The 27,090-nt window shown below is 45.0% G+C and overlaps 1 protein-coding gene and 1 long non-coding RNA gene across 2 annotated transcripts; both read left to right on the top strand.

The window, feature by feature from the left end:
• The first annotated feature begins 801 nt into the window (after positions 1-801).
• On the top strand, positions 802-4,159 carry LOC133270251 (uncharacterized). The gene is made up of 3 exons (XR_009743707.1): positions 802-1,148; positions 2,212-2,279; positions 2,618-4,159. It is a non-coding gene; the product is annotated as an uncharacterized LOC133270251 (long non-coding RNA).
• Positions 4,160-8,992: 4,833 nt separating this feature from the next.
• PRKAR1A (protein kinase cAMP-dependent type I regulatory subunit alpha) lies at positions 8,993-25,115 on the top strand. Its single transcript, XM_061455251.1, has 12 exons — positions 8,993-9,053; positions 10,267-10,330; positions 12,216-12,391; positions 17,455-17,628; positions 18,220-18,311; positions 18,495-18,556; positions 19,072-19,118; positions 19,717-19,875; positions 20,495-20,555; positions 20,828-20,949; positions 21,551-21,632; positions 22,663-25,115. The coding sequence occupies exons 3-12, from the start codon at positions 12,218-12,220 to the stop codon at positions 22,833-22,835; spliced, it is 1,146 nt and encodes a 381-aa protein (XP_061311235.1). The 5' UTR covers positions 8,993-9,053; positions 10,267-10,330; positions 12,216-12,217; the 3' UTR covers positions 22,836-25,115.
• The last annotated feature ends 1,975 nt before the right edge of the window (positions 25,116-27,090 follow it).

Below are 27,090 nucleotides of genomic sequence, written 5' to 3'. Positions count from 1 at the left end.
AGGCAGAGCCCATGTGGACACGGATCTCTGCCTGGGTTAACCCCCTTTTGCTGCTTGTCAGAGAGTTTAAAACCTGTGACTGTGAAGATGATTAATTTGGGGGAGGATGTATGAAAACGGACAGCTTAAACCCATCAGCTTGGCTGGTGGCAAATGGGATGTGTCCCTGGGATGCAGAGCACATGAGTGATGCTGCAAAGGTGGCATGGGAAGAACTTGAAATTCATCATGTTTTGAGGGGGAGATATCTTCTTGAGGGGGCCTAATAGGGAAGCGCTAATAGAACCTCAGAATGAATCAGAAAAAGCTGGTTTTGAATGGCCTAAGACCATCCCTGCGGTCCAGCATTTGGTTTTGAAACGGGGATGTCAGAAAAGGGGCTTGCGGAGAAGGAAGAAGTTCAGACCTAAACCCAACCCCCCTCCCACAGACCAGCCCAGGGAGTCAGTGCCTTGTATTTCAACCAAACAGCTTCTAAGCAGCTGCTGCAGTTGGGTGTTTGCTGCTTGGGAAATCGCCATGAGCTGGTTTTATAGCGAAGCCTTGATAAAGCAGAGACACAGAAGCATCAGAGACTTGGGCAACACAGCTGTTTTCACAGCTTGACTGATGCAACCCTGTTTGTCAATCTTCCTCTCTGCCTACAACGGCCATTTAATTAGCAGAGGAGGGAGAAACTAACGGTTCTTGTCCTCTGCTGCAGTGTGAAAACCTTTGGTGACCAAGATCTTTCTTGGGATCTTGGAATATGTCGCACCTAGGGAATATGTCCTGGCAGAGACGGCAGAGAGCCCTGCCGGCACCAGAAGGACCCTTCTTGCTCTGATACTTGCATTTGCTGGGAAGAACGTATCAGAAGTTGGCTTCCCTTTCCTGACAATCCTGTGACTGCAGTAACCATCAACAGCAACAGCCTCAGCTCAGTCATTAGCTCTGAAACCAGCCGGAGTGTGGCCATCCCATCAGGAATGGTTTTCAATGTAGCACACTTCATGTGACAGATGTTGGTTTGGGTTTTGCACCCTGGGTGTATGGATTCAAGCCTTAAAGAAGAAACAGAGGTGAAGAAGCTGAAGAACCAGCCACTGTGTCTAGAAGGGCCTCTCCCAGCCACAGCATCCTGCATGTGGTCATTTGATGTGAAAAGGGTTAGGAACCTTTTGATGGCTTTTAGGCTTTTCCTGGCTCAGTGTTTAAATTCCAGCCAAGCTCTTCCCTCTCGGATAAAAGGATTTGTCTCTGTGAAGCTGTGGCTGCCCCATCCCTGGCAGTGCTCAAGGCTAGGTTGGATGGGGCTTGGAGCAATCTGCTGTAGTGGAAGGTGTCCCTGGCCATGGCAGGGGTTGGAGCTGGATGAGCTTTAAGGTCACTTCCAACACAATGAAATCTGCTACTGAAAGAAAGGTCTTGGCAGGGGATAAATCTGCTAAATATCCTTCACTGGTGCTCATGATAACTATGAGCTTGTTGAGGAACTTGAGCCTTCCAGTGGGAAAATGGGCAGGAGGGAGCAGGTGAAGGTGAATGTCTAACAGGGACAGCATATGTTTCTCATAGCAAGGAAAACTCTAGGAGCGCCAGACAATAAATGCTGCCATCTGGTGCTGTGAGTCCGGCTGCACACGTGCTTCATTACCAGTCTGGCATTAGTACCCACTGATGATTGAACACAGTGATGTTTCTAGCCAGTGCTTGTTACATGGAGACAGCAGTCTTTGCTTGCTCCTTGGATTATCCAGTGTACTTCCACTTGGGTTCAGTGCTGATGTAGGGGAAAGCACTGACCTCGGGGAGCTGAATAGTTCTGCCAATAGAACACTATAGAAAGGAATATGGGATTTAAACATTTTTTTGATATCATGATTCCTGTATCAAATATATAAATGTGGAAAGAAAAACCAATGGGCAGAACATATTAGTGCTGGTCACCAGCAGGCTGGCTTGTCCTGCTGCATTGTCTGGACAGGTACTAACCTGGTGTGGGGAGGGGAAGGGGTACACCATGGGAGTGTGCTTGCCACATGCATACAAGAAGTATCACCGCACTCTGCTTAAGGCACAGAAATCAGGAGAGATGCATTAAGGCCTTAAGGACCTTCTGCTGGCTCGTACATCAGTCAGGGTGATGGAAGGGCAAGAGCCTGACTCCACAGCCAGTCTGAACATCACCAGTGTTTGAGAGCTCTGCTTCTAGTAGCTTTTCCTTTTCAGTTTTAGGTGCTGGCCCTCAGCTGGATCCTGCCATTCAATGAGCAGCCCTTTCAGAAGTGCTTGCCAAGGTCAGGGGAGAGCTTACAACCTAATGCTCCTTATCTTATCCTTGCTCTGGCAAATATCCCGTTTCCCTAACTAGCATTAGGACATCACACTTACCCTGGCAATGGATTATCTCATTGGAAGCTTTGATGAATAGCGTTGACATGATGCTCACAGGAGTGGTGCAGGCGGAGGGTGGCTGAGCTCTTTGGGGTGCATATGGGTCTCTTAGAGTCTCTTTGAGAACCATAAGACCTGTATCACAAAGAGTGAAGGGGTTAAAACTGGAAAGGGAAAACCTTTTGCCTTCCCTTTAACTCTTGGATACAGCACTAATTGCAATTCCTCTGTAATTATGTAGAGATCAAAGAGTGTGCAGACATGAGAGATCAGAACAGCCAACACAGCAGAGGCAGGCTGAGCACAGCGAGGTCCCAACAGACGGAGGAACATTGGGTTCCTGCACAGCCTGGTGTGAGCAGACCAGAGGAGCAGCTCTGCTTTGAGAGGCTGTGGAGGGATGACGTTGGGAACACAGGCTCCCTGCACAAGGTCTGAGCACGTAAGTCAGTCTCATGACCTGGGTGACTTCTCCTCTTCTGTGCTAGACAAGGAGGGGCTTTGAGGAGAAACGGCACAAAACACTGGTATAATAAATACATTCACAGCAGAAACAACTTGGCTCTTGTTGAGACAGAGAATGCAGGGAGGTATCTGTGCTGCCCATGGGACTGTGGTATACACACAACCAAGGTAACTGCAGCTGCTGCTCGCCAGAGCCTCCAAGTTCACGTGGATGCAGCTTCATGACTTGTTTTGCAACCCATCCTGAACCAGTTCTCATGTAACTTAATAAACTTAAAGCTAATTCAAGTAATTCAACCAGTGATGCCCATTACTGGAGCACACAAACATCTCATGAGCCTGGATTCATCCTCAGCCCAGGCAGTGCTTTTATCCCCATTCTACTCTGGGAAGCAAAAATGGAACAGGGCAAAATGACTTCCACAGAGAGGCTGGAAATGAGTAGCAGAGCAGGAAACTAGACCTACATCCCCTCATCATCTTGTTACTTCTCATTTAATGGTTACAGCTGGAGAATTAAAGCTATATCATATTCTTGTGGGCACACAGCACATGCCAAGCAAGCTGACATTTCAAAGACCTATTGTTTTTCGAGCGGGTTCCTTCTATCTGGGAAAATGTTCTATTATCTTGGGGGGAGAGAGGCAGAAACTTGCATCAGAAATCGCTTGATTCTGCAGCCAGCTTGTTAGATGTTAGTCCAGGCATTGTCTGGATGTCAGTCCAGACCAAGAATAGTGGATCTGACCGCCTGTGTGATGTGTTTACTTTGCCACCTGCTTTCAGAGACCACTACATAAGCAAATGACTGTTTAAAATGCTTTTATGTGTGCATCTCGCAAGAGAACTGTGTCACAGATGATGCTCTGAGAGGGAGCTCTCCCCAGACTGCCTCTATGTTAAAAGCAGGGCAACTGAGGATTCTTTTCAATGGGGGTATTTACATTCCATTACAAAACAAACACTGGTAGTATTTCACATGCATTCCCGGAACAGAAGTCAACAGTAGCTGCACACTGTCTCATTGCTCTTTAATTCAGTTTGCGTCAGAGAGATCTTAAAGTCAAGAATCACATTTGCAGATGGTCGGGCAGTTCATGAACTGCTGGAGCTGCCCAGAGGTTGTGTAAGTTAAGGATGCAAAACAAAGGCAGTTCACATCCAAACTGCAGGAGGTAAAGACCTGCTGCTCTCCCATCTCCTTCCCTCTCCAAGGGTCTTTTTTGCCATCCTTTGGATGCTGTTTTATATCTCTCATCTCTCGTGAGGCAACTTAGCACCCCAGCCTGCATCTGTTATCCCACTGTGCTCATCCCTGTCCTCACTCAGAGCTGAGAAGGAGAGTCCTGGAAGTCCTTTATGCTTGTACATAGGCACCTAAGCAAGCAGTTTCCAATACTGTCAGGAGGGTGCTTAGAAACTTCTCGCCTTGCTGTTGAGGTGCAGGGTAATTGCTGATCTAGACTCATCTGCTTTAAGTCAGAAGAGGGAACACTGAGTTCAAGTGAAACACGCTTGGATGGCAACAGAACAGCGTTATCTGTGTTAGCATTTAATCAGGGTATCCTGGCTTTTTCAATGTGTGACATACCTCAGGTAATGACTGCACTGCCTCTCTTATGCTGCCGAGCTGCTCAACACTTACTCAGGAGGTAGAATGTTCCCAACGTTGCCCCTTGGGTGTTGGGAGCCTTCCAGCTGGGAATCATGCTGTGTGTATGCAGGGCTGTGTTGCAGCAGGCACGTCTCGCAGATGTAAATGGATTCCCTGGCTGGCCTATCTTTAAGATCTGGGTGCTTCAGGACATTTTTTTTCTTGGCTCTTGGTTACTCTGTTTGAGTCTTACCAGTCGTGTTCTTCTTCAAAGTAACATATGGAAATGATCTGAGATCAGTTTTGCTTTGCTCACAGCAGACTTGTTCTGTGCATGGGAACCGTTTCACACGCTGTCTGCCCAGCTGATGTGCAGCAAGACCAAAGGCAGCTTCCTGCCACCACCTTTCAGGGTACACAGTGGTTTCTCACCCATGGCACAGTTAGAGCAGGAATCTCAAGTACTGTCTTTCAAGCTGTAGTTATTGATCGTATCAATTCCTTGCTCTGTTCCTTTATCACAGAATTACGGATGTTGATAACAGGTTTATTTCTGCTGTAACACACCCAGAGGCTGACACTACCTGGCTTTGTTTCTCCTTGCATGCAGGTATATTGAAAGCTGTCAAGTTTCTACAGCCAACTCCAGAGTCTGGCCTCAAGTAGCCTATTGTTCAACAGCAGTATGGTTTGCTGTCTTTTGGCTCCTAATCTGTGGATCTTCCTATGAATCACACTGGACAGTCTCAATGAGACATGGGTGCAGCAGCAAGAGTTGGTTATTTGCTCTGTTAGTTAAACAAAATACAAGAAGACATGCCCAAAGGCCACAGCATGAATTCTGCCTCTGGCATTGTCATGGCCCGCAGGAAGCTCACAGGTTTTAGCTCCATTGACTTTCTGATTGCTGGTCAATGCGGATTTTAGGGCTGTTGGGGCTAACGGCAGCTTCTGTTTGGTAGAAGAAACCTTTCTGTACCATTATAGCTTCCTCATTCCCCATTTACCCTACCTCAAGATGGTGCGCATGCAGCAGCCATGTGTTGGGCTGTGCCTCTTTGGACTCTGCTTGTACATCAAGGGTGATGAATTTGTGTGATTTAACATATAGAACTGTGTGTGGGTCAAACATTGGCTCCTTCAATCTGACACTTGCTCGATTCATTTGCTTTCAGCCATGTCTGACGGTGGTACCTCACGGGCAGAACATGATGGTCCTCAGCAGAAACCCCACCACGGTAACTCCTGTGCAGCATTCCAGATACCCAAGGGCACTGTTAATTTTCCTGCCACTGGAGTACCCATCAAGAAGCTGGTTTTGTTCTCTGCACATAGCAGGGATAGCCAACTTCTGTGCCTTCATTTCTCATCATGGCTCATAGAATTTCATTTAACCCTGAGCTCCCCAATCACTGTTCTTCCTAAGATTGCTGTTGGAAGTATTTTTCTGGCTTGGTGATCTATAACCTTTTTCAAATGGATCCAGCAATTCTTCAGCCTCTTTATCTTCAAGCTGCTCTTTGCACTCCTTTACCACTGCTCCTTGTGCCACGCTCACTGCTCCATGCCCAGCCTTCCTACCCAACCACCTTGGATCTAGTTTACTTCCTTGGTGGATGCTGCAGTGCTTTATACTTGCAGAATAAAACCAAGTCAGTATCTCTGTGGGGTTTGTACAATCACATGGTGGGGAGCAGAATAGGAAGCCTTGATTTCTTCCCAGCAACCATTCTTAGCTTCTATTACTGTTGATCACCGTGTTGATAAATAGCACCATAAAAATTAGAGTAATAAATTCAGTCTTTGTCAGAACTTCTGGGAAGCTTTGTTAAAAAGCAAACAAATTATCTTCCCACTTGGGATATTTCAGATGCTTTTTACAGACAAATTTATGGGTCTTTTATGAGACCAGGAGTATGTAGCCTACATGACTTAATGCAAAATGGTGATGAGCCAAATGCCAGGGAATGATGAGGTGGCATTGTCACCCTGCTGATGGAGGGATCGTGATGATCTCGAAGAGGGCTGCTGGTTTTAATCATGAAAATAGTGCTTTTGAATTCTTTGTATGAGGCTGAAGCAGAAGTGGCTAAATACATCAGCCTAACAGAGTGCTTTACAGCCATGAGTGGACATCCTGGTCCAGGTTCTCCACGGGAGTTTGGTAGCTAAGTCAACTTGCAGGGACCTAAATACCTCTGGACACTTCCACCCTGAATCTGCCTGCAAAGATCATCCTTCAGGCAGTGTTTCTTGGTTTAAAACCGAGAGCAATCAGGCTGTTAAAGCCAAGAAGTCCTACCTGCAGCACTGTGCTGTGACACACGGTGATTCACAGCCCCTGCCTGGGGAGTCACCTTGTCTCAGTCATGCTCAGACTCCACCAGTGTTTACCAGTCTCAAAAGCTGGATGTGCCACTGCTATGGACACGTGATGGTTACCACCACTGAAATCACTGCCATGCTAATCCAGTGCTTGCAATGGGGTTTGAACCAGGACTGACTACTAAATTAGTCTTTAAAATGAATACAATACAGCATAGGGGATAAAATGGAGTTACAAGAAGGGTTCCATGGAGTTCTCACTAAAAGCCAGCAGAAGCAGCCAGCAGGGCTCTGCACCTTGCCCCCCTCTCCTTAGGGTCGTGCTGGCTGTGTCTCCCAGCCTGTGCGTCGGTGGATTCATTCCACTGGCAGCCCTGCTCCAGCCACAGCCTCAGGCAAAGGGCTGCTTCATGAGAAACTCTTTAATGCATGAAATGGTTTGAAATGAAAGTTGTGGGAATCGTGCTGACGGTAACGTGGGTTATTCACTGGGGAATGTTTTATTATTTCATTAAAGCAGTGAAGCCCAGGGCCTGACTGTAATTCAGACCACACCAAACGGAGCAGGGCTTTGGTTTTAATTCCTCTTACGTCTTTAACAGTGAAAGAATTAACACATGAATATGGACACAAATACATGAGAAGCATGATTTAACTTTCAGAGACAAATTGGTGCTGACACACAGAGAGGGAGCTGTATGTGGTTAACAAGGAGGACTTTGGGTTGGCATCACAAGGCTCCTTCCAAAAGCCTGTTATGTTCCCTGCCTTTCCGCCTGAACTCTGGCTCCAGAGCTCAGGAAAGGATTGCATCAGGAGCAAGCTGTACAACAGTATCCTTGTTTTCTTAATAAAGAGAATGTCGCAGAACAGGTTTTACGTATGGGGCTGATCTTTGTTCCAGATGGGACCTATCCCACCGCAGCACTTGGGACTTGTCCAAACAAGGAGGAGTGAGATGTGACAATAGCAGACAGCTGGCAAAAAGATAAAGAGCAACAAAACCCCAACAGAAATGTGTGTGGGGAGTGCTGACAGCTGCTTTAGAATGTTCAGAAACTTATAGTAGCTTGCAGTTATAGAAAGAAATACTATTGCCAGGTGAGCAAGTGGATTTGGTAGTTACTCATGCTGTACTCTGACAGTATTTCAGATATTAATGTATTATTAAATTAATATATATTTACTAATATATACAACTATTGATTCCTTATTATTTTGTATAAATAATGATTTACACGATATATATAATTTATTTTTTATTTACATAAAAAGTAAAGTTTTTGGCTTAGTGTCTGGAAATCCTGGACCCTGGCTTTTAAGTAACCTGTAGCAGAGAGAAGCTATCAGATATTTAATGCATGTGAACTCAGCGACCAGCTTTGGGCTGTTGTAAATGAAGCTCTGAGATTTAACGTAAGCTATTATCCTTTATTGTCCTTTATATAGTCTTATTTCTATGAGAACTAGTAATAAGAGATGCTGTGGCACATGGTTCCTGATGGCTTGTCATGTCATTGCAAAAGCACTGTCTTCTAATATCCAATATCCATCAGACTCTAACTATTGGAATCACTTTGTATGTTATATGCCTCTCCTGCATGATACAAGCACTGAATTCTGCTTGAAACGCTCTCACATCAGCTCTAACACGGGGTGCGTTCTCAGCCAGCGCGTGATTCCGGGTTCATTCCCTGCTTTCCCATGGGATCTGCCTCTCCCTGCGCCACAGCCGGGACCTTGGGCGACTTCTTACTGGCTTTAAGCACACAACGTGGGGGGATTTTAACCGGTTACGGTGGATCCCGGCTAACCCGGAACGCACTTTACCACCCCCAGCACTCTGATCCCCCCGCCAACGGTCACTAACGCCTCTCGGGCCGGCGCGTCCGTCACCGCGAACGCCGTTGAGCAGCGGCTGGGTAAGCCCAGCGCTGCCCGCTGCTGCGGGCGAGGCCTGAAGAGGCGAGAGGCAGCGCGGGCTGCCGAGCGGTGACCGAGCGGCCGAGCCTCCGCTCCCGGTCCTCCCGCCGCCGGCTTCGCGCGTCTTAAAGCGGCAACCGCTCGCCCCGAGCTTTCCGTCCCGCTGGGGCCGCGGCGCCCTGCCCTGCCGCTTTAAGGTTACCGCGGCGACGGGTCTGGGTGAGAGCGAGGCGCATTGACGTCAGGGCGGGCGGTGATTGGCCGCGCCGGTTGGTTTCCGGTGGGAGCCGCCGCTGCCGCCGCTGTTGCCGTCGCTGAGGCCGCGGCCGGGCGGGGGGCGGTGAGGGCCCGGCGGAGCCGCCCGGGGCAGGTGAGCGGCGGGGCCCGGCCCGGGGGGGGGCTGCACCATGACGGGGCTGCGGTGGGAGGGCGAGGCGAGGCGGGGCGGGAAGGGCGCGGAGCGGGCGGCCTGCGGCCTTGGGGGCGGGGGTTGAGGGGAGCGGCCGGTGCCCGGGCTGGAGCCGGCAGCCTCCGGGCCTGCCGCGGCGGGCAGCGCCCCTTCCCCTGGGCGCAGGCGTCGTAGTTGAGGCGGGGAGGGGGAGCCCGCGCTGCATGGGACCCCTTGGGCTATGGCGGGCCGCGCCCCCGGCGCTGAGCTCGAAGGCGTTCGGATACCGCGGCAGTGCCCGGTGCGGCGAGGGGATGGGGTCTGTGTGTGTGTCTGTGCGCCCTCGGTATATATGGCCTCGCTGCTGCCGGGAGCCGATGCGGTGAGGGGCGGGCTGGGCTTGGCGGGGCAGCCCCGGGCGGTTCGCGGCAGGTCCGGGTGCCGCCGTGGGTTAAGGGAGCTGGCACGGTTCGCGTTTATAACGTGCGGGAATGCTGCAGCCCTTGTTATTCCCTTAGCGTTTTCCGATTTGGTTAATTCCCGTTGATGTTCGGGATGCCCCATCCCTGACAGTGTTTAAGGCCAGGCTGGAGCAAGCTGCTCTAGTGGAAGGTGTCCCTGCCCGTGTCAAGGGTTGGGACGGGATGATCTTAAGCATCCTTTCCAACCCAAACCATTCCCTGATTGTATGATTTTCTGCACCAGCCTTGCTGTTCCCATGAGCAGCGCTGTCTATCAGCAACGCTTAACGCTTTCTCCATAGCTTGTCATTTGTAAGCTGTCACGGAGCCACGGAGTTCCTCTGGGGCTGTTAATTAGGAGTGACCTTCACTGTGCGAGCTGTCAAAGCAAGAAGGAAGGAACTGGAGAACCTAAAGGTGCTTTTTCAGCCCACGTGAAGTCCCTCCTTGGTGTTTATACAACCCATAACACGTCTGCCTGTGCGTGCTTATGCAGGGATTAACTGTGACAAGAATGAAACCTGTTTGAAGTGTGTCATATTAACCCAGTCCTCCTGCAGTCTCCAATAGTGTAATTCAAAGGGAATGGTGTTATATTGCCTGTGTGGCTGCTGTTTCTCAATCTGCTGCCTCAGTAGGATAAACCCCATAATATGAGTGCACCGCTTGGCTCTTGAGTGACTTGCCATTGCTCAGAATTAGTTTGACTGAATCCATGTTTCCCCTTTCAAAAGCTGTTCCTGGGATCAACATATCTCACTGCAGATTCATAAGCTGTTGCCACTGTCCCTGTACCAGGTAACTTGCTTTATATTTCATTAAAAATGCCCTGAGAAAGCCTTTCCTATTTCCTTAGCTGTCTCGCTGTTAACTGCTTTATGCAAAAAGTGATATTAAATCTCTATTTATGTATATGTGTGTGTGTGTGTAAAAATGTGTTTTAGAATGGTTCTGTACTCTTGTGGTGGGTTGACCCTGGCTGGATGCCGTCAAAGCCACTCAATCACTCCCCTCTTCAACTGGACAGGGGAGAGAAAATACATCAAAAGGCTCATGGGTTGAGATAAGGATAGAGAGAGATCACTCAGCAGCTGCTGTCAGAGTCAAAACAGACATGACTTTAATTATTACCAATCAAATCAGAGCAGCACAGTGAGAAATAAAACCAAACATTAGAAACACCTTCCCCTCACCCCTTCCTGCTTCCAGGTTTAGCTTCACTCCTGAATTCTCTGCCTCATCCCCCCCCCAGCAGTGTGGCGAATGGAGGTTATGGTCAGTAACACACGTTGTCTATTCCTCATGGGAGGACTCCTCACACTCTTCCCCTGTTCCAGCATGGGGTCACTCCCATGAGTCCAGCATAAGTCCACCATGAATCCTTCCCATGTGCTGCAGTTCTTCATGAGGTGCTCCAGAGTGGGCCCCCTTCCCTTCAGGAACAGCAGGTCCACCGTGGGTCCCCTGTGGGGTCACAAGTCCTGCAGCAAACCTGCTCCACTGTGGGCTCCACGGAGCCATAGGTCCCTGCTCCAGCATGGGCTTCCCGTGGGGTCACGGCTTCCTTCAGGCACCCTCCTGTTCCATCATGGGGTGCTTCACGGGCAGCAGGTGGATATCTGCTTCACTCTGGGCCTCTGTGGTCCATGGCGTAGCCTGTGTTATCATGGCTTGCAGGGGAATCTCTGCTCTGGTGCCTGGAGCACTTCCTTCCTCCTTCTTCACCAACCTTGAGGGCTGCAGAGCTGTTTTTTCCCTCTCAAATATTCTCACTCCTATCTCTGGCTGCAGTTGCTCTTGCCCAGTTTTTTTCTCCCTTAAATACATTATCCCAGAGCTCCTACTGCTGTCAGTGATGGGCTTGACCTTGGCCATCAGCAGGTCCATCTTCGAGCTGGTTGGTGTTGGCTTTACTGGACATAGTGGAAGCTTCTAGTAGCCCCCACAGAAGCCACCCCTGAGGACCCCAGCTACCAAAGCTTTGCCATGCAAACCCAATACAAACCTGAAAGAGGGAGGAAAAACCTGCTCAAGAACCCTGGCACTGTAACAGATGTGTTTAAAGATGTGCCCTTAATTATTCACAGTTAGAGAAATAGTTTTGGGATTGCAGTGTATCTGTGGAGATACTTACAAAGTATGAACCAGTTCGAACTGGAGAGTAATTTTTAGGTCTCCTAATTCCATAACTTCCATTAGTGGACTCTGTCTTGGCATTTGGCTTCAACCACTTCCTAATACTTTTCATACTGGCCTCTCAGATTCCCAGCTCCCACCCACCTCTCTCTTGGCCATCATCCCCATGACCCCGTACAGATCATACAGCGGTGTGAAGCGAGCCTCCAACCCTGCGGAATACTGGGTTTAACAGCAGAAAGTTCAGGTGGAAGCTTCCCTGATTTTGAGCATTCACAGGGCTCAAGTTGTAGAAGCTTTTCCAGCTCAATCAAATTCTTTAAGTGCCTGTGGCTGGAGAGCATCCAGATTTTTTATCCCTTTCCAGGTACTAAATAAGTTCATGGCTTTTACTTCCATGGTTTAGCTTAGTTGCTGTTCTTGCAGATAAAGGTAGTTTTATGGTGTGATATCTGTAAGCTAATGCAGCATGATGTGCCTGACTGTATTGTGTGGCAGCATCTTTATTTCCTCTACTTATTTAACCTTCTCTTTCTCTTCTCTCCAGCAATGGCAGCTTCTAGCAGCAGCAGTGAGGAGGAGCGTAGTCTTCGGGAATGTGAACTTTATGTCCAAAAACACAACATCCAGCAACTCCTGAAGGATTGCATTGTACAGTTATGCACAGTGAGACCTGAAAGACCCATGGGATTCCTCAGGGAATACTTTGAACGATTGGAGAAGGTAAAAATACAGAGCGAGGTGGGGAAAGAGAGGGGAACAACCTAATTTTGCATCATCTCCAGGATTTAGAGGCTGAGCTTCAGATTTGACCAGTGTCCGTATCAGCTGTTTGAAATAGGGACTGATGCTTTTGGAAGACAAATCCTATTTTCCAGTTTATGCCAGCTGATCACAGTGTAAAAGCACTTCTGTCATAACAAAGCATAAGCTGACAAAGAGATTTAGCATCTTGGGTGCAGATGTAATCCCAATCTAATGCTTAATTGCAGAAGCCAATAGGTAGCATACACGATCGTGGCTGTAGTTAGATGACAGCTGTGGCATTTGACCTTGTGCATTTGATTTCTTATATTGAGACAATGGTTTACAGTAATTCAGGTAAGCACAGAACAGCAGGTCAATACCGAGCCCAAGCTGAAGTCAAACAGGGGTATTTGCATTCCAGATCTCCCAGAGAGATTCTCTTGGAAGTTTGGTGTTGGCGTTAAGCTTTGTTGTCCCTCTTGCATTTGTCCTCAAGGTCTCCTTGGTGTTTTTCTTGTTGTTGTTGGAAGCATCCTGCGATGCTGGGAATGGAGAGCATTTTCTCATCCTGGTGCTTGTGTGTAAAACTCTGATTTCACATTCTTTTGAACTGTTCATATTCTATATTGATACCTAAGCAGACAGCAAAAGAAGCTGCTCTGAAAATGGGAGGATTGAAAGGCCAGTGTGAGGTATGACAACTCTATTCAGTACAGCAGTCATTTGCAGGTGCTGCTTTCAGTACTTGTATCTTACTCTTTTTTTAATTCTAGCTAGTTTCTAATTGCTGATGTAAAGAAGAAATAGACACTAGCGAGTATAAATATGTACAATGGAAATTGCCTTTTAATGGAAATGTTCAAGGTAGATACTAGAAAAGGACCAAATGGTGCAAATTAACCTATAGCTTACAATGTATTTGAGGAACATTTTGTTTAAGTGACCAACAGCTCTGTAATATGTCTGACTTTTTGTGTAGTTTCAGAGAGAAACCAGCAGCAAACGAGGTAGCGAACAAGGTCTTAAGACTCCGCTGTCCCTGCCTGTTACTGTGCCTCCTTCCCTACCTTGGATTCTGAGTTTCTGATAGATTAGTTGCTTTAAAACATGACCACAAGTGTTGATATACAAAACTTAACAAAGTATACTGGACTTGGAATAAAGTGTAAACCAGTCCATACCTTGGGATATAAAATGGGAATATTTGGATGCTTTTTTCTAGTAGACTTATGGTCAACGTGCAGGATTATTAATAGTAATAATAATTATTAATAATTAAGGGAAGCTGAATTTGTTTTTAGCAGGGCAAGTTTAGCTCTGAGCTTAAATCACATGTATTCTGGAGTTGAATAACTCTTGATGGTTTTATTCTGGTGCAGATAGGCTGTGTCTGTACTCGGGCAGCCCACAGGGAAGCTGAAAATAAAACTGGTTAGATAATGTGTTTCCCTTTGAATTCCTCTTATGGTTTTGGTCAGGGTCTTTTATTCTGAGTTGTGTTGGCATGGGTTATGTGTGCCCACTGGTGCAATGACAGCTACAGGTGAAACCACAGCATCTTTCTTGCCTTGGTCTTGGTTTAACCAGGTAACACAGCACCTCAGTAGCTACCAAGTACCGGAACAGTGGACATCCTGTGCTACATTAGCAAACTCCTGACATCTGTGTCTGGAAAGCACAGATGTGAAGTGCTGTTATTAACCAGCTCTAACCCAGAGCTTAGCTCTGGTAGAGCAACAATGACTGAAACAGATTCTGCTTCACCTTCCAGAGTAATGTCTGCTGCATCTGTAATAAAGCACAGAAACTTCTCAATCTGCTTTCTAAATCTGTTTGACTCAATGAAAGTTGGGGTTGAGATTTGGTATTTAAGGTTGAATTTGGAAGGAAACTGAGGCGAAGTTGCTATTTTCTCTCTAGTTATCCTGACAAGTCATCTCTTCCACAGCGCACACACAGAGCTGATTCACTGTCATGTTACTAAAATACGTTGAAGACGTTTAAACACGCTTTTGAATTCATGTTCAGAAACATGGAAATGAACTGTCTCTGAGCCCATTGTAGCTGCTACAGGAATTCAGATGTCTTCTGCTGAGTTATGAAAGCTGCTACATGAATCTAATTACTGCACATTGGTTATATTAATGCTTTTATTTTGTCTGCTTGTGATGTACCAAGGCTTCTGTTCTTTTTGCTGTGCAGCACCAGTGCATACTAAAAGCTAATAGCCATCCAGTGCTGTGCTTGGCTGTGTAATGTAGCTTGAGCTATGGCAATTTAATGTAGAGATCATTATTAGAGCCTGCCAGATGAATCTTGGATATTGGACATGGCTGTCCACTGGAGTAAGTGCGTGTTTAAAATATTGTGTGCGATGCAGTTAGGTGCATATTAGGCTTTATAGAAAGCTGGAATGAAGTGTGACTGTCATCTAGGCACTGTACCTGCTCCCCACTACCCAGTTTGTCTCCACAGATATATGGCTGAGTGTTTCCCTGTTTTCTTCAGCGTTTCATTTACCAAACATGGGAGTCAGGAAGGATGCACTGTGCAATGTGAATTATGGCAGAGCTTTTAACCTTGCTTTTTAGTTTCTAAGTGTTGGGGTTTTTAAGATACAGGGGGAGCTGATAAAGATTAAATTCTTATTACTCAGAAGAAACTGAGACAATTTCTGGTGTGATGACAGTCAGGGGGTGCCACAGCATACAGTGTAAAACATCATTCTGGAATTGGGAAGGTCTTCAGTAGCTGATGGCCTGAAATATGAGTGTGTGAAGTCTCAACACTTGAATATCCCTTACTTGTAATAATTGAAATTGACTTAATAGTTGTTTCTTACTTGTCAGGAAGAATAGGATTTACAGTTAGTGGTCACTGACACTGAAGACTTTGAACTGCTTCATCAGCTGAAAGACCAGGATCAAGACTTGGGTGTAATAAAAAGGGTAACTTTAGTACTAAACCTTTTTAACATCCTGGTCATGGTTATACTGATCAGCGCAGAGCAAAATGAATGCCTTTGTCCATCTTGTGGTTGTTTTGAACACAGCTTTTTCACTTCTAAACCAGAACAAATACATTTTCTCACTTATAACCACTGGCTGAATTTGAGGGTGACTGAGAATAACAACTGCTGATCTTTCTTCAGGTCCTAGTGCTATTTTTCACTGATCTGGTGGTGGTTTAGGATCATAAATCATAAAGGTTTATTTTAAAAAGATAAATACATTAAAAGCCACTGCTATGAAAACAGTGAGACTTTAGTATGTCATTACTCCATGCCATAGTGTTGCCTTGCAACTTGCAATGTGAATATAGGGAGATTTGTCTCATTAGGGATAATCTTCCTCTTGATGAGTGTGTACGTAGTCAGAATAGCTGGTGTATTTTAAGAAATACATTATCTTACCCATCTGTAACTGGTTTCTCTGCCCATTGCATACTTCTGTTTCATATAGTAATGTTAAATCTCAGCTCAGGCAGAAGTTACCAGTTGTGTTCTTTCTGTTGGTGCAGGTTCTTTGAGTGGGCTGTTACCTGATGAGTCTCTTGTTGAACTCTTTTGATACACAGCTCCTTGCTAAGTGCTGCTGAAGTGCTGCTATCTCTGAAAGCCACAGGATCTCAGTACTTTACATTTTACTGGAAAGAATACAGCAGCTGGTGTTCACTTCTTTAAAGTGTCAAGGTTTTTTAATGGGTTAAGTATCTCTGTGTGGATGAACAGTATGTTTCTGTGGTTGCTGGTGTTGCCCACTTTGTAGCAGCAGTTTAAACTGAACCCTTAGGACTGCTCCAGCTGTTTCTAACTTCATCTCAGACTTGCTTCTTTAAAACCAGGAGGGAGACACAAGGTTTTAAATACGTTTTGCTCCCATGATTTTGAAATGTAGCACTGTTTTCTCGATGGGCCAAAAGCAGGAAGTGAAATGTAACTCAATGGATCAGTGCTTGCTGTTTGGCTATCTGAGAGGTGTGAGATGTACACTCGCTGTAATGGTTATCTGATGTCCCTTTCCTCAAAGCACTGTTGTTATACATAGCCTCTGTGCACCTCCGGAGTGGAGCGTGGCAGCCAGGCAGCAATGTGGCAGGGACAGCTTCATCAAGGACACTGGGACAAACCCAGCTTTCCAGGGAGCTCCCAGAGAACAGATGACTCCTTGTTCTTTTAAGGCATGGCCCAAAAATCCTGTTTCCTTAATGCTGGGAAAGTCATTTGTGCTGCTGTGATGCAAATGCTCTGGCTCCAAGGTTGGCTTTTATGTTGTTTTTAATCTGATTGTAGTTGATTAAAGTGAATCTTCTGGTACACAGAAGACTCAGATGTCTGTGAGTCTAGTTAGACTTCATTTTACTGTGAGTACACTAGTCTTGTACAGTATCACTACAACACAGCACTACAGGTAACTGAGGGAAATAAGGAAATGTGCAAAGCTGGCAAATCTAGGGTTTTTGGAAAGAACTCTGCTCTTTGGCCCCCAGCATCCTTCCTCCGGCTCTTCTGTAAGCAGTGTTCATATTTCTTCCTCCCAAAATAACTGTTGGTTATTGAGTATCCAGTTGGTCCATGACGTGACCTTGTTTCAAAAGCTTCTCATGTAACATGGGTTTCTGAGGAATTCCTCTTCTGTCTTTCCCATCAAACAAGGCTCAACACCTCGCAGCTGAGGGGGAGCTGATAGGTTTACAGTGGGGAAAGGTCTTTAGCATTTGCAGAATGTCTTCATTGCCAGTTGAATACACCAGTGGAAAGTAGAATCAACTTATTTATACTTCTTAATTTATTAACCTATTCATGTGACTTATTAAAACAAATACCATTGTGATATGAATGTTATGAATGAAAGGCATATCTGCCATCTGTGTTTGAAAGGCCTTTGATCTTGGTTACTGTAGTCTCCTGTTTCCTTAATGTGGGACTAACAGTATGCAGGAAGCTCCCTTGCATTGGCAGGCTAACTTGGAATGTGATATATAATGACCTTTTTCTGTACTGGATGATGTGACACAAACATGTCTTCCTTCCTGTTTAGGAGGAAACAAAGCAGTTGTTGAATCAACAGAAGTCTGGTTCTCGCTCAGACTCACGGGAGGATGAAATCTCCCCTCCTCCTCCTATGAACCCCGTGGTTAAGGGTCGAAGGCGGCGTGGGGCCATCAGTGCAGAAGTCTATACAGAAGAGGATGCTGCATCTTATGTTAGAAAGGTGCTCTGACTTTTAAACACTGCCAATAATAGCCTCTACAGTCCAACAGTTTATCAAAGACCACCTTCTACCCAGTGTATTAAATTGCAGCCTTTTAAATCTTATGGTAACTGTAATATGCAGACCTGTGTCTAGCTGTTTAATTGGAGGTTAGAATAAACTGCCATGCAAGTGTAACTCAGACCTGTTCCCTTTGAAGTTACATATATTTAGATGTCCATAGATTTGTATATTATATATAAAAACAAAGTGCTTCCAGTTATTCCACAGCTGCAACAACATTACATTGAGCTTAATGGCAGAGCAGACGTGCTGCTATTCATAGGAAAACAAGTTGAACAGATAACTTGTGCTCTTGCAGAAAAACTTAAAACAAGGGATGATGCTTTTACAGGTACATAAAATAATGCAAGGTTTTATTTACCTCCTGCCCAAAGTGGCTGTAAGCATTGACTGTGTTTGGGTTTAGATCTGTAGTGCTTGAAAGAAACAGCCAGTGTTTTGTAGCGATTTAAATAGTTTATTTACCCTGGGGAATGCAGAAATTGTTTTTGGAAAAATCAATCTGTTAATTTTCTGATTCTATCCTAGGTTATTCCAAAAGATTATAAGACTATGGCTGCTTTGGCAAAAGCTATTGAGAAGAATGTGCTGTTTGCCCATCTCGATGATAATGAGAGAAGGTAGGAAAAGATCTTTGTAGTCTTACAGTGTCATAATGTACAGAGCTGCACGGCCTCTTTACAAGTCACTGTAACCATACAGGGCTTATAGGAGGAGTACTGGTGGGCTGGAGGTGCAGACGGGTGAAGGTGTGCATGGCAGTTGTCCAGGAGTTTGTCTAATTTTGGTCTCCTTCTCTTCAGTGACATCTTTGATGCCATGTTCCCTGTCACCTACATTGCAGGAGAGACTGTCATACAGCAAGGTAAGTGACAGTGTTTGCACTGATGAGTGTGTTGGAGGTGGTAAGCGGGCTCTGGCCCAATGCTCTTACTAGTTTTGGGATTTGCTTTGAAAGTAAAGCCGTTGTCTGGCTGCAGTGACCCTTTGTTCTGTTACCTGAAGTACAGCTCTCACTGCAGTGAGGAGTGGAGCAATTGTAGGAAGGTGTGGTTTCATTGCACATGTTATCTATTGGAAAGATTGTCCTTTGATGGCTCTGTAGCACACCTTATGTCAGTTTATGGATCTGGTCCACCTTTCCAGTGATCCTGGCAATGCTGCTGATTTCCCACATACCAGTAGATGTCCTCTCACAGGACTGAGCAGAGTGCAAGATCAGCACGATGAAATTTCCCCCTGCACACTGTGCAAAGATTCATCTCTGTCAACCTTATTAGATTCTAAGCATCAAAGTAGACAGAGATGTCAGCTCTGTGGAATATGAATGTTTGCTTAACTTGACTCTTTCTAATGTGTATTTAATTTCTTCTTCTGTAGGTGATGAAGGTGATAACTTCTACGTTGTTGATCAAGGAGAGATGGATGTAAGCATTTTGGTAGCTTATTAACGATAGGTTCATTCCTAGCAGAATAGACTGATATTTGTACAGGCCCTTCCTTTAGCAGCTTTTCTCATCGTAATTTCTTATTGTAGAAGCATATTTTGCTTTGGAGCCTCTTTGCTCCTTCATGTAGCAGTCTGGCTGCACAGACTGTGAGTTGTGCTGAGTTTCAAAATGAACACTTCGGGCATCAGCGCAATACTAATGCTTTACAAGTGCAGGGTGGAGTCCAGCTGAGGTGTGGGACAGGCCTTAAGAATGACCAGGCTTTTGATTGTTCAGTCAAACTAATCCGTGGCTTTCTCTGACAGAGACTTTATTCAGATTTTATTTCCTATCAAAGGGTCTCAGAGCACGTGATATATGAGAGTCCGTTTGTCAGTGAAAGCAGAAATTGTGGCTGGGACTGAGGTTGGCTGTGAAGAGTTGATGAAGCTCTGAAATGGTGAACTCTGACTGCACAGACCTGAGAATTCCCTTTGCTGTAAAGGACGTCCAGGGCAGCAGGAGCTTTGTGTTGTCTCTGACCAGCACACAGCACACTGTGGGTCTTGGCTTACCACTGTGCTCTGCCTTTCAGGTTTATGTTAACAGCGAGTGGGCAACCAGTGTTGGTGAGGGTGGAAGCTTTGGAGAACTGGCCCTTATATATGGAACTCCCCGAGCTGCAACTGTCAAAGCAAAGACAAATGTGAAGTTGTGGGGCATTGACAGAGATAGCTACAGAAGGATCCTGATGGCAAGTATTCCTCTAGCTGACGTGTGGCTTATGCCATTGACTCAAGTAGCTGCGTGTATAACCTGGAATTACGCTTCTGGTTTTACTGTTCACTCAACTTATATTGGTCATTTCTGACCTTCTACCTGTGCCTGTCCTTTGCTGGAGTTAGTTATTTAAAGTCCTGCTATCTCTTTTGTAATCGTAAAGCAAATCACTGAGCATACATTTATCAGGCATGGGGCAAGGGGGAGCCTTGCATTAGTGAACTAACAATACAAATACAGCATTAAACTAGACTAAAAATGTAATACCTACTGGTTAACTTGCCAGATGTTTTGATTCTGCTCTGTTCTTAGCTTGCTATGTGTAAGTAGTGTGTATGAACAGCAGTCGTAATTAACTTAAGCAGGTATTGTGAGTTCTGGTTAGAATGTATTTCAGAAATGAACATTAAGGCTGCAATAAATCCTAAGTACTTTATGAAGGTTGCTCAGCTCTGAAATAATTAAAACACAATCTTGTGGGTTTGGGGTCTGAGACAGGATGTGGTGCGTCTGCTTAATTTGTCTTGAGATTTATTTGAAGCCTTATGTAAAATGTGAAGTAGAAAGAAAACTGGGTTTTGTTTTTCTTTTAGGGAAGCACTTTGAGAAAGAGAAAGATGTATGAGGAATTCCTTAGTAAAGTATCTATATTGGGTAAGTGACTAGGTTTTTGTTCTGGAGTGGAATAAATTGCCACACTGCAATAAAGCTGTTACCCAGTATCGTTATGATGACAGGCTATTGCAGTCATCCATTAAGACTGACTCGAAAGCCTGTACTGCTTTTCTGCATCATTCCAAATCAACTCTTAATTCAGGTCTTTATCTGATACACAAATGTAGCCAGAAATCAGTTGACCTCTGTGTAAAGAGAGAGCAAAAAGCATGTTTGTGTGTTGTTCTGTTAATGAACTATTAACTCTATAGAATCTCTGGACAAGTGGGAGCGTCTCACTGTAGCTGATGCACTGGAGCCGGTACAGTTTGAGGATGGGCAAAAGATTGTGGTGCAGGGAGAGCCGGGAGATGAGTTCTTCATTATCCTGGAGGTAAGTGAGCTCCAATTAAAAGCTCAAACTTTACTTTTTTTATTCCTAACATGGCTTATTCTGCCCCTAAATAGACACTTGGAGGAAAATATGGAATAGACGAATGCACTTTTAGAGAATTCCTAAAGGAATATAATCTTGCTGGGCATGCAGAAGCATATATTTAATTTTGCTATTTTTACAAATAGTGCTTGTAGGAAAAAACAAGTTTCTGGCTGAAATCAGTGTATCTTTTACAGAAGAGTAGAGACCTGTTCTAGATGGCTAGTAATGTCTTGCCAGTGGTATCATTGTCTTCTCTCTGTTTTGTTGTGATGGGTTTTTGCCTGTCAGACTGTAATATTCTTGCTGTCATGAGGAAAACCAGGAAGAAGTCGGTGCTATGGGTATGTAACTACCCAAGACTTTTATGTTTCAAGAGGAGGGAGGACCAGCTGTTCTTAAAGAGCAGTCTGGTAAATTGGGCAAGGACTGTGATGTAGTTCCTAGGCTGAGCCATCCTAACAGTTATTTCTGCGAAGCAGCTGATTCCATGTGGAATTCAGTGTTTTTTAAGTGATGCTGGGAATTCCAGTTGTTTAATTGCTGTGATTTATTGAAGGGCACAGCTGCAGTGCTACAGCGTCGGTCAGAGAATGAGGAATTTGTTGAAGTGGGCAGACTGGCACCTTCAGACTATTTTGGTGAGTTACGTAGTGCCCACGATGGTTACTCACACAACTGTCACTGCTCTCCCTGTGCTGTGTGGGTGATGGCTGTGCATGACAGTGATGGGATGGATTTGCTTAATTACTGTTTTGGCTGCCTCTTGTGGTTTCACTCAACGTCAGGTGAGTGTCAGTCACTTGGCTTTCAGGTGTGTGTGGGGATCACGGAACTAGGATTGTTCTAGAGTGCTTTCATTTAGAAGGGACCTCCTTTGAAATTGCATCACACTGCTCAGGGCTGTGTCCACTTGAGTCTTTTGTGTCTCCAGAGGTGGAGATCCCACAGCCTCTCACTGTTTAACCTGCCTGGTTGTGAAGAGTTTTTCTTTATGCCTGACAAGAATTTCCTGTTCTTCAGCTTGTTGCTTTCTCTTTGCCTTTCACTATGCAGAAGGCAGTCTAGTTTTGTCTCTTGTTACAAGACAGCAGTAAGATTCCCTCCTCAGCTGTCTTTTCTTCAGGCCAGACTAACGCAGCTCTTTCAGCATCTCTTTGTGCTGCAGTCCTCAACCATCTGAGTGGCACTGCTGGACTTGCTCTGCTTTGGCAGCACCTTGTACTGGGGTCCCTGAAACTGTGTGGTGCTCTGGATGTAGTCTTGCAAGTGCAGATCAGGGGGTTTTCTCCTTCCGTTGAATGTGTTCTTACTCAGCTAAAAGTTACATGGTCTGTAAGTTGCTTTGGCTTGAAAAAGCTTATATATGTTGGCAAAGAAAAAGGCTATGATTCTGTTATAGTCACTTGTGAAGACTTTGAGATAATCTTCTATGGAACTTGGAACTTCTATGGAACTCCATGGAACATGGAACTAATCACTTGTCTGGTGCATATCGATCTATTTTTGTATCACAGATAAGGACTGGATGTGTGTGCTCATGGAGGAGTTTGGGGGATAATGTAACAGTTTATAATGGTATTCTGCAGCAGCTTGAAACACAACAGGGTAATTTCTTTGGCTCTTTGGCACCTTGGATTTAACTCTGTTCATGCTCTCCTGTTGCTGTAGGTGAAATAGCTCTGCTGATGAACCGTCCCCGTGCTGCCACCGTGGTTGCTCGTGGCCTCTTGAAATGTGTAAAGCTCGATCGACCCCGGTTTGAGCGTGTCCTGGGGCCCTGCTCGGATATTCTCAAGCGCAACATCCAGCAGTACAACAGTTTTGTATCACTGTCTGTCTGAAACCTTCCTCCCTACCCAAAACATGCTTCACGAATGCAGACTGCTTTATTACCCTTGTGCAGAGCCACATTGCCACTGGCATTTGCAGCTTCCTGTCTGTTTAAAAAAGAGAAAAACAACAAAAAAAAATGCTTATCATGGCACTATTTTTAATTTGGAGCATATTGGTTCTGTGCTCTCTGTCCCATTAAATGAATAGAACACAAGTTTTATGAAGATGTTTGCTCTTACGGCTTCTCTCTGTGCAACAGTGTCCAACTCGGGCTAATGCAGCCTTGCTTCAGCAGGGGAGAGCCCTCCTGGCACTGTGCTCATTGCCTTAGAGTAAGGAGGTGACAGCGGGGGGGGGGGGAAGTACTTTTAAAGGAGTTTCTCAAACTGTTAGACAGATTTTAAGGCTGTGTTCATCATCTGCTGTATTTGTTTCCAAATGAGAACTGCCCTTGTAATTGAGCTTCTTGGGGCTTGGGGGTTTCTTCTTTTTTTAACTCTCTGGGTACTGTAATCCTGGGTTCAGTCGTGAGGCATCAGCTGCTAAGAAAGCCACAGCTGGAATTTAACAGTATAATTGTTCCTGTGTCTGCTGGGTTAAGGTTGCTTAGTTATGTTCCTGTCAAGTGTAAAGCAAAGCTTCCAAGGTTACTAGTTCTGGTGAACTGCTGCAGTTGTTTCTTCATTTGCTGACTTGCCGCAACTGATTTTCTTTCTTCAGCCATTTACGACTCTTCCTGTTCAAAGTGGCAAGAACCAAATGTGACATTAAACGTCTGACTTTGGTCTGTAGTACATAGGTTGGTGTAAGAATGGTGCAGCTGTCCAGCTGTGAGTAATGTCCTAGTACTTAGGTTGGTGTAGGAATTGGAAGCAAACGTTTTATTTCCCCAGTGACCTTTGCTTGCTTTGTGTATTCCTCAGTTGACTTTTTTAAACATCATCGGTTCAGGTGAACCCTTTGTTACCAGGGAAAAGAAATGTGGAGTCTTTATGGCCAGCACCAGTTGCAGGTGGTGAGATTGGTGGTCTATATAGATGTCATTGTTCTTGGTAGAGAACATAAAGCAGAAATGAATGTTTTACCTTTCCTGCAACACTCCGTTATTTAAATCAGTCAGTGACTCCTTTTTAAATGGTTACTGATAAATCTATCAAACACAGAAGGTGCATTCTCTTTCCTTGCTGACGGAATATAACATGATGCAGATTTCACACTCTTTCCTTCCTTTCCAAGTTCAATATGTTGCGGAGTCTTAAATGTATTTCAGTATTTACCAGCTTTGCGTTCCATTACTCTGTGCACACCAATACTTCCCCAGAGTTTTTACGGAATTCCACGGTTCAATAACGGTAGGCAATTTTTAAGGTTTCCTTTAAACTGTAATTTATATAAAGTAGTGTAGGTTTGTATTTGGGAGTGACAGCAAGCGGTTCTGCATTTGTTGTGCAACTACTTCTAACGATGGAGCCCTCATGTGAGTTCCTTTCTGAGGTCGGATGGATTCCAATTCCAGACTCTCCAAGACACGTAGATAATCAAGAGTCTGGGAATTCATGTAGAACAATACTGAGGGCATCAAGCCTTTACAGAAGGTTTCAGGCTGTTTCTGAACCTGAAATCCCAATAACAGGATTTAAACATTTGTGATTTGGGTTCTCTCTTTAGGAGACCTTGAGTAGAGGATTTCAGCCACAGCCCTTAAGGAATAAGCAAAACCGACCTTTTTGGTTCCTTTTCTTTTTGGGTAAACTTTATTAAGTTTTGACTCTATCCAGGTTTTTTGTTCCAATGTGTTCTTTGTGTTACTTTAAAGCACCAAAACCGATGTAAACCAGTTAAAGCTCCACAGCAAAAGGCACATTTTTTTTTATATAAGGCTTTCTAAGCAGTTTTCACTACTGCATCTTTTTAGCTTGCTGGTTACTCCCTTTTGTAGTTTTACCTACAAGATTTTAAGATAAATCAGCTAAGTCTGAGTTAAATATTAACCACAGTTATAGCTTTACCTTTGTGTGCAATTGAAATATGTTTGAAACCACAATTGGCATAGTTTTGCCTTAGCTAACATTCAGGGCTTTAGAAGTAATTCTTTGCTAGTCCACCTTTAGCGAATTGATGAAGTCTATTGCCCTAGAAAGCTATAGTCAACCAGAGGACCATTTTTGTATTGTTACCTGACTATATAAGTCTGATTTACTGTATGTGCTAATATATTATATTATATTCCTTTTGTTATAGATTGTCCTAATGGCAGGTAAAGCAATAAAATGATTTAAATTCTTAAATGCAATCAGTCTCTTCTTTTTTTCCCCCCTTCATTTTGTTTTCCTAACATTGTGTTTTCCTTTAGCCTTAGAAGAATTACTATGAATGAAGTGGTAAAAGCAAAGAAGCTTCAATGGATTCGCTTTGTGTTAACTCTGAAGGTTTGAGTTCAAGTCTTAGCTTACAGCGTGATGGACCCTTCCAGAGAGCTGGGTCTCTGTGAGCCAACATGTGCCTGTGACCTGGGAACTTCTCCATAGTTCTGGCACACGATGGCTTTTGAAGTGAGGTTCCTGTGTCTTGGTTAAGTGTTTCTTTACACCTCCTACTGCCTTGATCTCATGTTAAGGTGGTTAATTCCCAGCCCAGCCACTAGTACTGGAGCTCATAAGCTTCTCTAAGTGGTTTGCTCCCATCTATGCATAATCTTAGTGAAGTTTTGAGCATGTGATAATCACTCATGAATGAGTTCTGGTGGGCAGACGGGGAAATAGAAGAGGGGGATCTTCATACTATGATGAAGTAGGAAAAACCTCGAAGTGATGACCTGAAGCAGCTCAGGCTGGGCACATTTTACATCCTGCTCTGAGAAAGCTGTTGCCATCTGAAGATACATTAAAAACCTACCATGTCAAAGACAATAAAAATGAGAAGAAGAAGGCAACCTTGCCCCCCCCCCCCCCCCCCCCCCATCAGTGCGCTGGCCATTTGCACATCCCCTTTCCTTCATCCAGCTCTCCCTTTCCCTCACCCCTTGACCAAAATAACAGGCTGAAAACAGAACTCTCCCTACCTAAAGTAAAACTTAAACTTCCAACATTAGAGCTTGACTTTTAAACTTATCTTCTGTTGCCATGTGCTTCCTGTTCACACCAAGTCACCCAAGTCATTTCCGACTTGCCATGTGTGGTTAAGTGCGCAGAAAGTCACCAGTAGAGGGGGATACGGCTTTGGGAATGCAGTGTCCTTCATGGAAGCAACCCTCGCACTGTTGATGCTGAGTGAGTTAAATCCTTTCATTCTCACCTATTCTCTGTCTGCAAGAATGAAAAGGTCTGAATACCCCCCGGTGCTGAGAATTCTGTTTGACTGATTGAGACTGCCTAAAACCTTGCTTTGGGAAAGCTGGAGGTGGAAGGATATTGCAGAATGACAGGTCAGCAGAGACTGAAGGAGCGTGGTGTGGGGTTTAGGGTTGGTTGGGAGAATACTGGAGGAATCTCTTTGCTAAGCAGAAATACTCCGAGCTTCCTCAAACATAGGAATGAATAGAGCAGGGCCCTGTAGGAACATATTTAATTACAACTGCAGGCTCTCCTGTAGCTTTACAGTGTGGAGACGGGTGTATTGTAGAGCTACTGTAGAGCTGAATTGTCAATACAGTCCCCTGTGAAAACAATCGCTGTGGCCAAAGGGGCTTTGTTCCCTCCTTGTGTGATTCAGGCACTTACTGCCAGGGTGACCAAGTTCCCTCTAGGTTGGGCAGAATTCCAGCCTATAGGAATGCTGCAGGTGCTTGCTGAGAACCCATTAGCGACTGCTGCCCCATCACTTGTACTGTGGTTGTAGGGTGTTCCTGTGAAAGCTCTGCAGTGCTGTAATGGGTTTTGTTTGACTCACAGGTGAGTTTAGAATGAGCTGCTGGCAGCTGGTTGTGGTGTGGCTTTTGTTTGGGTTTTTTTCTCCTTAAGGATGATAAATTGTTAACAGAGATTTCAACTGCTTTCCTAAGGCTGCCAAAAGGCTCAGTGCAGTCCTCCTTGGGCAGTTAAAGGGAAAAGCTGTTAGAAAGCCTCTATTAAGTTATTCTTAAGCCTTGTCATTGGGAGGCAAGGGGAAAACTGCAAATTGAGAGATCTGACCACTCCCTCCCTATGCTTTTTTGGTCTCCAGTTTCTATTGCATCTCCTCAAAACACAGAGAGATGGGGGCAGGACAACATTGCTGTTTTCCAGGGAATTCTGACAGCTTAAGTGATTCTAAAGCTGTGAGAAG

This window comes from Pezoporus flaviventris, unplaced genomic scaffold (assembly GCF_033815535.1).
Source record: "Pezoporus flaviventris isolate CSIRO_AGI_PZ_B2104156 unplaced genomic scaffold, CSIRO_AGI_Pfla_v1 ptg000020l, whole genome shotgun sequence".
NCBI lineage: Eukaryota > Metazoa > Chordata > Aves > Psittaciformes > Psittacidae > Pezoporus > Pezoporus flaviventris.
The sequence above is the reverse complement of the archived record's forward strand: the minus strand, read 5'-3'. Positions and strand labels throughout refer to the sequence as shown.

What these genes read in the sequence shown, in the direction of transcription:
- PRKAR1A (XM_061455251.1), top strand. Translation starts at nt 12,218, where the DNA reads ATGGCAGCTTCTAGCAGCAGCAGTGAGGAGGAGCGTAGTCTTCGGGAA. An exon ending in TTGATCAAGGAGAGATGGAT is followed by an intron (nt 19,119 to 19,716) that starts GTAAGCATTTTG and finishes TCTGCCTTTCAG; the next exon opens with GTTTATGTTAACAGCGAGTG. An exon ending in GGCACCTTCAGACTATTTTG is followed by an intron (nt 21,633 to 22,662) that starts GTGAGTTACGTA and finishes CTGTTGCTGTAG; the next exon opens with GTGAAATAGCTCTGCTGATG.